The sequence below is a fragment of the Ammospiza nelsoni genome, chromosome Z, assembly GCF_027579445.1.
Source record: "Ammospiza nelsoni isolate bAmmNel1 chromosome Z, bAmmNel1.pri, whole genome shotgun sequence".
Classification (NCBI taxonomy): domain Eukaryota; kingdom Metazoa; phylum Chordata; class Aves; order Passeriformes; family Passerellidae; genus Ammospiza; species Ammospiza nelsoni.
In genome coordinates this window covers 14,858,795-14,869,803 of record NC_080669.1, presented here as the reverse complement: position 1 = coordinate 14,869,803, position 11,009 = coordinate 14,858,795, and the positions used below count along the sequence as shown (strand labels likewise).

General features: G+C 46.2%; 1 protein-coding gene across 1 annotated transcript in view; it reads left to right on the top strand.

Moving 5' to 3' along the window:
• Positions 1 to 6,146: 6,146 nt before the first annotated feature.
• The window catches only part of ZNF608 (zinc finger protein 608), a 78,382-nt gene continuing 73,519 nt past the window's right edge, over positions 6,147 to 11,009 (top strand). Inside the window, exon 1 of the mRNA XM_059492389.1 lies at positions 6,147 to 7,031. Within this exon, the coding sequence (XP_059348372.1) occupies positions 6,147 to 7,031 (885 nt within the window). The remainder of the gene's footprint in view (positions 7,032 to 11,009) is intronic.

Genomic DNA, 11,009 nt, shown 5'->3' with positions numbered 1-11,009 from the left:
AGTGATCCATGACTAAGTAGACCAAAAGCTTGGTGTTGCTGATCTTAAAATTTTGCTAACCAGTGAGTGATATCACTCAAGAGCTACCCCCGGGGAAACTGTGATTTTCAGTACCTTGTGACATTATGCATGCCCACTCCTCCACAAATTGCTCATGCTGGGCATAAGTGTCCCCTCCCTGGGGTGAGGGTGCCAGTGACTCCAGCCGTGTCCGCTGCCACAGCGCCTGGGAAGTGGCCGCTCACAGGTCCTCCTTGCGATTATCCCTGCGCTGTCCCAACAGCAGGGCGGGATGGCAGGGATGTGTTCACTGTTCACACCTCAGCAGCATTTCTTGTTTGTGCTGCACACATGCCATGAGGTTGTTTTTTTTTGTTGTTGTTGTTGTTTTTTTTTTTGTTTTGTTTTGTTTTGTTTGGTGCGTTTTTGGGGGGTTTTGTTTTGTTTTTTTTTGTTTTTTTTTGTTTTTTTTTTTTTTTTTTTTGCTTCCTTCCCCCACTTTGTAATGGCTTAAACATTTAATGTGATCAATGGCCTCCTTGACAATGAACATATCCCTGCTAATAAACCCTTCATTATCAGCCCTTGAAGGGTAAGTATTTTTACACAGGAGAAACGGAGCAGCCTCAAGGCCTCCCAAGGTAGCTTATGTTGGTGACCCCAATGTCCGCGGGACTCACAGCACCTGGAGCGCAGCCTTTTCTCCTGGGGCCCCTGGTCATGGTGACCAGGTGGCCATAGCGCGGTCGAGTGCCACGCCACGGGCGGTTTTTACCCCCACTAGTCCTGCTTCACCTTCCGCAAAGCCCCCGCAGCAAAGCCGGGTCTGGGGGGGTTTGCTCCTCTGGTACCTCTCCACTAATCGCCCCTTTCATTGGGAAGCCTGCAACGCGGGCACGCTGACGAGCGTGATTTGCTCAGCTGGACGAAATCCAAAGAGGTATTTTGTCACCCTGTCATGGGTGTGCAGGACATCGTAAATGCCACGCTTTGACTTCTTGCCGGAAATCTTGACTTGGGCGTAGCGTACGCTTGGCAAGAAAAACATCCCGTATCGATTTTCACAGGGAGATCAGTCCCAGCGAGATCAAGGGGAAGAGGAAGGGGGGAAAAAATGAAAAGGGTAAAAAAAAAGAAAAGAGTAGATCGTGCTTAAGGATATTAAAAGGAACAGGGTGTCTGCGGGGCTAGTGCCCCCCACCTCCCGACCCTCCCGTGCCCGCGGGCGGCGGCCGCCGCCGTCCCCATTCCACCCCCGCCGTCCGCGAAGGGTTAAACGCAATTTAACGCAGTGGTGTAGCATAATGGCTCCCAACGTAAACAAAAGGAATGATTAAGGGGGATATTTTCGAGCCACACAAAGCCCGATAGGGAAGATTTGTGTTACTAATTCCTGTGAAAGGATGTTCACGTGGTAGTTATAGGGTCGCTGGCATTCACACTTCAGTGCGTGCGGCAGTAAATCAGCAGTCTGGAAACAAAAGGGTTATTTTCTGCTCCCCTTCCTTCCGAAAAAGAGGAAGAGAAAAAAAAAAAAAAAAAGGAGAAAAAAAGAATAAAACCCGACCTGTCTAACTTAAGCCATATTGTAAAAATGAACATGTAATAAAATACATGAGGAGCTGTAAAAGTGAATGCAAGAAAGAGGGCTGATCGGAGAGCGGAGCAGCGCCTCGGTGACCCCCAAGCAGAGCTGGGGGTGCTGCCCTACCATGAACCTCCCCTCAGCCCCTTCCTCCAAACACTGTTTGCTTTTCTCCTCCACTAAGCACGAAAATAATCGCACATGTGTATCAGCAACCCTCTCTCGCTGGCTTCAAGCTGTTATAATTTTGAATGAGGGGGCATTTAAAAATTATGACTGAGATTTTAAATTGCCTCTTTGAAACCGGCACAGAAAAATCATTCATCATGGCTTCGAAAACTGCCCTGAAATTAAATTAAAACGAAATGAGGGAGTCTTCCTCCCTACGTGTGAGTCTTGGCAGAGCTACACTCCACCTTGGTTTTCTATTTTTTTCCTTCCCCTCCTCCCCCTCTCTTTTCTTTTTTTTTTTTCCTTTCCCTCCCCTCATTTATTTTTCTCTCCCTCAGCTTTAAATGTTATGTAGGATAATTGAAATGGGAAACACGATTTTGTATCTGGCTGCAGCAAGGAGGCTCGGTGTAGGCTGCGGGCTGCAGAGCGGGGGGCTGCGTGCGTGTGCGTGCGAGTGCAGAACGCGTGAGTGAGTGTACAATGCGCGCGGAGGTGGGGGCGGGCTGGTGCGAGGGTGCCGGGCGGGGGTGCGGCGCGCGCGGGGGCGCAGCGTGTGCGGGGCCGCAAGGCGCGAGTGCGAGCGGGTGCCGGGGGTGTGAGCGAGCGAGCGGGTGCGTGTTTGTGTCTCTCGCCCTCGCCGGCAGGCAGGAGGAGCGGCGGGCCAATGGCAGGGCCCGGTTTCATAAAAGCTGGGTGCTGATTGGCCGGCAGGGAAAGGGCATCGCGAACAAAGAAAAGTCCCTCTCAGGTACCGCGCGGAGTGAGGCTCCCACTCCCCCGCCTCGGCCGCTGCTGTGGGGGCAGCGCCCCTGTCCCCTGTGCCTGTGTGTCAGCCTGTGAGGGGACAGACACACATGCCGGGTTTGCCTTCTCTGCCCAGTTTTTCTTTTCTTTTTTTGGCGTTGTTGTTTTAATTTTGTTTCTAGAAAGAAAGAAAGGAAGGTTCATGATATCTGGTGCTCTCTTCCTCCAAACACAATAAATCTGTTGAAGACATTAGATTTTTTTTTTTCCTAAAATAAAAAGCGGCTGCAACAAAAACACACTCAATGCAGTTAGAAGGAAAAGGTCAACTCGATCCAATACAGACCGTAAGTACGGTTGCGTGGTGTGTATAGCACTTAGAGGGGTTTTTCTTTTTTTTTCTCTCCAAACGGGAGTGTTAAAGAGTTTTGGGAGTTGAGATAACTAGGGTTCTTGGGGATTTTTAAAGGAGCAAGAAAACCCCAAAACAACCCCCCAGACAGGGTGAGTTATTTGAGGGAAGTAAGAGGGTGAAAGCACTGTAGCCACACAAATCATACTTGACGGTGCACTTGGGGAGCGTTAAAACGTAGTGCCTTTTTGGGTTTTAACTAACCCACGGGGGGGGGGGGGGGGGGAAATAAAAGTGACACCATTACAGCCAAGTCTGCATTGCTTCCCCGCCCCCCCGGGCCCCGAGAGCACTGCGCTCGTTAGCAGGAGCGACGGGGCACCGACAGACCGGGAGGCACCTCGCATGTCACACCGAGACACCAGAAACGCGAGGCTGGAGCCGGGGGACGGGGGTGGGATCGTCCCTCGGCGGCTGCCCGCTTCCATCGCCGTCTGGGTTCTGCCTGCCCTGAGGCGCAGGGAAGGGAAAGCCCTGAGGTAAACGGGCCCCCCCACCCGGGGAGGTGGTGGGGGGCTCGGCGAGGCGTTCCTGGGGGGCACTCCGGGACTCCAGCCGAGGCGGCGGGCCGGCGGCGCGGCGCGGGGCCGGGGCAGGGCGCGGCCCGCCCCGCCGGGTGTGTGAGGGGCGGCCCCGGCCCCGCTCGGCGGCGGCGGCGGCCAATGGCGCCCGGCAGCGTCACGTGACGCGGGCGGCGGGCCCGCCGCGCCTCCCCCTCCCCCCCGCCCTCCCGCCACCGGCAATTCATTACGGCTTTTAGCTTCCCATCGCCGGCTAATTAAAAATACTAAGCTAAAGCTCCGAGACCGTCTGACTTGGAGAGGGGGGAGGGAGGCATAGGGAAGGGGGAGGGGGTGATAACGGTAGACTGCGAGGTTTGCTGAGACAATAAGGTGGGAGCGATCTGTCCTGACAAAAAGGTCGTCTGCTTTATCTCCTCGGACTCTAATTACTGAATTACTTACCGCATGACTGACTAGCCCAAGCTCACGGGTTTTTCGTTGTTATTATTTTTATTCCCCCCGAGACAGCCATTCGAAACTGATACGTGCCTATGCTGGTGGTTTCTTTTTTTTTTTTTTTTTTTTTTTTTTCCCTAATTCCTATTTTTAAAAAGCGCTGATCTAAGGCTGGTGGGGGAGGGACGGACAGACGAACGGACGGGGACAGGCACCCCCCTCCCCGAAATCTTACCCCTGGGAAAATTTAGTTCGTTTGAGAGTACGCAGTCCTTCCTCCACTCCCACAAAATGTTTTGATAACCGGTTTATCAGATCAGTGATTCCCCCCTCCCGCTCCTCCTCCTCTTCCTCGCCCCCCTCTCCCCCCTCCCCCCGCCTCCCCCGCCCGTTTCCCCTCAAGTTACTTCAAGAAATCAGATCTGTCAGGACGGGCGAAAAAAATGCCACTTCCCAACTAACAGGCGGAATCCAGCCCAGATTTTCAGTCCTTTCTTCTTTTTTTCCTTCCTCCCTTTCACTAATTTATCCCGATGTTAGCACATTCTGTCTTGTAACACCCGGGCGCCTGTAGGTTTGTTTCGTGGGATCATTACTTACTGATCGGGATGGCTCCCAGGTCCGGGGCTGAAGACGGAGTGTGAAGTTGGGGAAACATTTTTTTTTTTCTTTCCTTTTTTTTTTTTTTTGTTCTTTTTTTGTTCTTTTTTTTTTTGTTCCTTTTTTTTTTTTTTTTTTTTTTAATATTACTGTGGTGTTTATTACCTCTCGGTGCTTATTCAGGAAAAGCAAACAAACAAAAATCTGGTCCTTGATGCTTCACTTCTGAATGTGAAATATTACCTCCCAGCTCGTAAAGTTGTGAGGCACAGCATTTTTTTTTTTTTTTTGCTCTTTTTGCTTCTTTTTCTTTAAGCAAGGACGAAAAAAGCCTAGACAAACAAACAAAAAAATGGACTTCTGATCCGTGTGCCAAAGTAGGGGGAGATATGTTATTGACCGATTTATACTGGCTGAGATGATACTTGCTTTCTACTTCTTGATCACTTGCTCTTTAAGTAAAATGAGGCACAGAGTTGTTGCTGAGACGAGTGGGAACAGCATTTTGATTTGCTGGTTTAATTAAAAATGATAAAGGATTAAAGGTAAGCATTATGCGTATATATGTATAAATATTTCGGCAGTCGACTGTAAAAGGGAGAGATCCCTTTAAAAATCGTTTTAACTAAGCTTTGTCAAACACACACTCATTTGCGGTCACTGAGGCCACCTTGGTGCAGATCACTTAAAGTGTACGTCTTAATCAGTTTCCTGTACAGTCAGTAATACTATATTTAACAGACCTAACAATTGTGTGACCTAGGAATACATTAGAGCTGCTTTTAGAACTGTTGTCTTAAGAATATTTTTTTAAAGGAATGAGAATTTTTATTTATTCTCACTTTTTTTTTTTAATTTTAACCTATGGATTTTAATATTTTCCAGTAAACATTTGAGTTTGTAGGCTGTTGTTTTTAACAGAAGGTGTATTGTGGCAGGGAAAATGAGGTTTCCCACTTCCCTTAGCACTCTCCTCCCCCACTCCCCCAAGAGATTAAGGGGAAGGGGGGTAAAAGATAATACAGGAGAGTCACAAAACTTCAGTGGTCTGGTTTAAAAAAAGCCACAAAATCCATGGAATGCACTGAAGAGTGAATCCCTGTCCTTCCTTTTCTCCTTTTCGTGCCTAGGTGGTGGTCCAAGGGGTTAGATTACAACATGTGCTCCAACAGCTAGGCACCACTTCTCTCACTGTATTTCCTGAACTTTGTGGATTTAAATAATGTAGATAAATTTTTTCTTCCTTTTTTTTTCTTCCTTTTTTTTTTTCCCTTCTTTTTTATGGGCATGGCTCTTAAAGAGAGGTTGTGGATATTGGTATACAAGTAGAATAAAAGATAAAAGTGCTTATTATAAAAACACCACAGCCACTGTCTCTGGCTTAACAAACTTAAGAGCGTGGCAATGCTGAATGTTTTTGCTCCCCCCTACCTTGCCCCCTCTTTGTTGAGTGACGTTATATTGTGGTAACACCCAGACAAGAAATACTTGACTATTTCCCTCCTCACAGGACAACGTGGATGTGTACTGCAGGTTGTGAGCCTAGACACACCTAGGGGAGGGAAACAAGAAGAGTTGAACTTAAGAGAGAGCCCAACGGAGATAAACGAATGTCCCCACATCTCCAAAGAAAAGTTCATCGGATTTTTACTCTAGAGATCTTATCTTCAGGATGTCATTGAACACTTCCACTGCAGGAAAAGGTGTGGATCCAAACGCAGTTGACACTTATGACAGTGGCGATGATTGGGAAATCGGTGTTGGGAATTTAATAATCGATTTGGACGCCGACTTAGAGAAGGACAGACAGAAATTTGAGATGAATAATTCTAATACCACCAGCAGCAGCAACACCAGCTCCAAGGATTGCGGGGGTCTGGCTTCCAGTGGGGTTAATGCTACCTCAGCCTTAGTTGATGGCCTAAAATTCGCTTCTGTTCAGCCCTCTGCTCCCCAGGGGAATTCCTCTCACAAAGAGACTAGCAAATCAAAAGTGAAAAGGAGTAAAACTTCTAAGGATGCTAATAAATCTCTGCCTTCTGCTGCCTTGTATGGGATTCCTGAGATCAGCAGTGCTGGCAAAAGGCAGGAAGTCCAAGGGCGCCCTGGAGAGGCAACTGGCATGAATTCAGCACTGGGTCAAAGTGTGAGCAGTAACCCAAACGGCAATAATAACAACACCAGCAACACCACCACCGTTGCCTCTTGTGGGAAAAACAAAGAGGAGAAACCAGGTAAAGCCCCAGGCAGCAGAGGCTCCAAGCGGGATAAGGATGCAGGAAAATCCAGGAAGGACAAGCAGCATGACCTGCAGCAGGGCCACCCCAATGGCAGTGGGGGTGGCAATAGCCAAATTCCCTCTGGGCACCTCTATGGCTTCGGGGCCAAGGGAGGCAGTGGTGGAAGCACCAGCCCCTTCCACTGCACCTCCTCTGCTGTGGGGGAAGTGAGCAAAAGTACCCCGGATTCAGGGTTAATGGGGAACTCTGTTTTGGTAAAGAAGGAAGAGGAGGAGGAGGAGAGCCACAGGCGAATCAAGAAATTGAAAACAGAAAAGGTAGGACAAAGCTCCTCTCCACCTCTTCTGTGTTTCCCCATGTCTATAATAAGTGTCCCATGAGTGTATGTCTGGCTCCTCTGTCCTCTCTGCTGTGTATTTGTGACATGCGTATGTCCTTCCTCCTTCCCTTAAAAAAAAAAAAAAACATAAAAACCAACCCAGAGACCTCTTCCCTACATGGAAGATACCAGTATGTTTCCAGTATGCTGCTCTTCCTTATGATTTCCTCTCCTGTCATCAGACCTGCAGAACCTTTCTGTTTTGTCTGTTCGTTTTAATTGCACTTGCCCAGAAGGAGAAATGCAGCGATGACCCTGCTGCCCGAGCTGTCCCCAGTTTTAGCAGAGAGCAGCAGTACCAGTGGGATGGAATGTGTTCGCAGGCTGGGGCTGCAGAGCTCAGGCTCCAGGAGCAGCAGGTCTTGTATGTGCTGACTCTTCCACAGCTTCAGCAGGCATTCATGGCCATTCCTCTCCCAAAGTCTAAAGGAACCCCTCTCCCTTTCTCTGACCCTCTGCCTAGAGCTGGGATTGTGCTTGGGGAGGAAACAGGAGCTGTGGGCAGAGACCAGGGCTCTGCCGTGGCGCTTGGTGGAGACGCGGGACGCTCATTGTGCTGGGCGCTTCCGTGGCACTGCAGCCCAGAGGCCCCAGAAGCTGGTGTGGTGACTGGGAGGAAGGAGCCAGCAGACAGGCAGTGCCTCTTGTCTACCTGGAAGGAGGATGCTGGGAGGAGGGAAATGCACCTTGTGCTGAGAATTGTGTGTGCAAAAGAGCTTTTGGAACAGAGTGGAGCGGTTTGTCTCCTGTCTGGAAGAGTTTTCCTCTCTGAGCCATGCTGGCTCTTGGATTTGAAGTGCTTGTTTGTTGAGAGGTTGAAATGGTGTGAAAGAAATCGGATGGGAGCGTGTGGTTTTATTCCTTTCTATTTTGGATGCTTTCTGTATGAATAGATGGCTGCTACTCTATTATTTGTGAAAGGTGGAGTAGACAATGTTGTCTTTGTCAACTGCTGGTTCAAGGATGTTCTGGTGTTGGTGGGAGTTCTGTCCTGTCCGTAGGGCAGAAGCCATCTTCTGGGGGGCCAGAGGGCGAGTGTTGGCCCAGGATTACAAGTATGGTAAATTCTACAGGTTGTTAAACAAAGGGAACCTGCTCTGCTTGAAAAATAAAGCAAACCAACACCCTCCAGATGAACAATCTCAGGGTGTTAGTATTGTGACTGTATTGTCAGCTGTTTGTCCTAAATTACCTGCTTTTACAACTTCCCCAAGTGAACATTGCAATGGGGAGACTTTCGGGAAGGCGTTAACTGTATGGTCTGCAAGTGCCTGGGAGGGCTGAAGGTCTCAGGGAGAGGGAAGTTATGTCTTCTTATGACTGGCTAGTAGCTTTTTGTATTTCAGTCATGAAGGTTTTTGTAATACGAAGTCGACTGGAGGATTAGATTTGGGTGTTTGTGATAGCAGATATTTGTTAGTACTGGGAGATAATTCCAAGGGATTTGTTCAAGGCAAGGAACAAATTAAATTTTATATTGTATGCATATTATTGCTTTTAAGATAGTATATCTATGGATGAATTTGAATGAGCCTTATGACCTTGTCTAAATGCAGATGAGAAAACCAGATTGCTATGTAATTCATGTGTATATGTTTGCATTTTGATTTATGAAAAGTGCTGTTCACGGCAGAAAGGTGTCCAAAAATCTCATGGTCTCTTTATTATCTTAGTACAGTAGGCATTTACTTCTGTTGCCAATAGTCTTCAAATTGCAGTTCTCTAATCTGTTTTAACTATCTAGATAAATTGCCCTAATCCGGTCTTCACAATGGCTGTGGTTAAAGAGTCAGAGCCATTTGATTGGATTCAGTGGCTGCCTGGAATGTGGGAGGTACTGCCCTTTTGCAACCCCCTTAGCCTTTTAATCTCTCAGCCAAATGTTCACATTCAACAATTTTGTTTAGCTGGCAATCTGAACATTTCAGTATCTCAAAGGCTGCTACCATGGCAACGGAGATTAGAGGGTGGTGTGGTTTCTCCCGTTTTTGTGTTCTTTCAACTCTCTAGTCACACAGGAAATTGTATGAAGAATCTATATATACGTGCGAGTAATCTTATGTGCTATGTAAATGGGATGGCATGCAAATTCAGAGCAAACACGTTTGGAGGAGTTCAGCGTTAGTGGCACACTCTGCGTGTTGTAGGTGTCGCTCCAGGAGGAGGTCTGGAGCTTGCATTTCCAACAACAGCCGCTGCTGTTGGCACACACCGACTTTAATACAGGCTCTGCACACCAGAGTCGTGCAGCCTTGGCCATTGTCTGGCACAATGGTGTGCTTGCTTGCTATCTCAAGTAAAGTCCCTTAGCGTTTCTCTTAGCCAAGAATATTCCCTTTAAATCATGACAACAACAACAACAACAACAACAACAATAATGATAATAATAATATGTAGCTTGTTGCTGATAATGGTTGATACTTTTCAAGTCCAGCCAGTGGCAAGATTAGCAACATTGGAGTCTTTTATGTTTGTTGTTCTGCTTTTTTTCTTTTCTTTTTTTCCCCCAAATGATTAATCATCATTGGAAAGAATTTTTTAAAGGCTTTAGATGGTTGAAGTGTTATTGCTTTGACTGTTTATATGCTAGAACATATATGCCATACTTGCACGAAGCAGCTTGTATCTGTAGATAAATACATAATTTGCAGCCTGCATGTTGAAATCAATGTTCAGTTATCTTACTGTTGTGCAAGACATGCCTCATGAATTTGGAAGTTTCGTTTTAGAATCAGATGAGTTCATGACTGCTGGTTAAAAATCTACATGTTTTTATATGTGGTGTGGAATATAATACTGCATTTGTTTACTATTTGTGGAAAGCTTGGAGCAGATTCCCAGGAGTTGTAGTCACTGTTTAGCTTTCACAGCATGCTTCATTCTATTTTTAGTCTATTTATTATGTTTCCTTGCTGCAGAAAGTCATGTAAAACATGATAAATTGGATCTTACGAAGCCTAATTAAATCAATGACTCTGTTCTGCTGGCTCTTTTATGCAGAAACCACAAGTATGTTGTAAAAGTCGCCACTCCCCTAATATGTGGATAAAGTCAAAGTGTGCTGTAATTCTAAAATGTTTGAGCTATACTTGTGCAGTCCATTTTGTGGCTAAGCCAACAGTGACATGTCTGAATAAGTAGCTTTGACAGGTAGGCTAACCACTCCTAAGATTTTTGGTGTTAAAACCTGTCTCCATTTTCCATTTCTTATCCATACTGTTTTTAGCACAGTTGCTGATTGTTTGTCAGCATGAGCTCTTCATCTGTTCCAGCTAACATTTTTTTTGTTTTTTAACAGCTGTTACATTGAAAATTGTTCAGAATAGCTACAAAATTTGCTTTGTATGCATTGTGAGGAGATTTTGGAATTAATTCAGTCATAATTTACTCTGAGATACAGGAAAACTTCATTTGGTATGTGAAAAACAGTATGTTTACATGGAATTAATGCAGAAGATACAAAGCTGCAATCAGAAGGGTTTAGTTACAGTTCTAAATGTATCAGTCTAGTGATACTCCAGAATGGAATTTTTGTCCTTTTTTTTAGCTTAGTGCTTCTCATTAAGACTGCATTGCATGTTTGAAAGTTGTCTTTAGCAAATTAGCATGTTGGCTAGTATTATTTATTTTATCTTCACTTTCCTTGTTGTGTTTTAGTGTTAGGATTTCATAGTGTTTTGTATGCCATCAGGAATCTCTGGGTGAATTTTACCTATTGATGTAAATCATTTAAGTACATGCTTTGATTAATGATGTTATGGAGATATGCTCTTCATGTACTTTTCTTGCTGGCCTTGTGTGTAGTTTATTCACTGTGAAATAAAAGGGCAGGGAGGTCACTTGCTGTAATTAAAGAACAAAGTCTATTGTTGTTTGACAGCAAACTGTTTTGAAAGCTACATAAGGGATTTAGCTG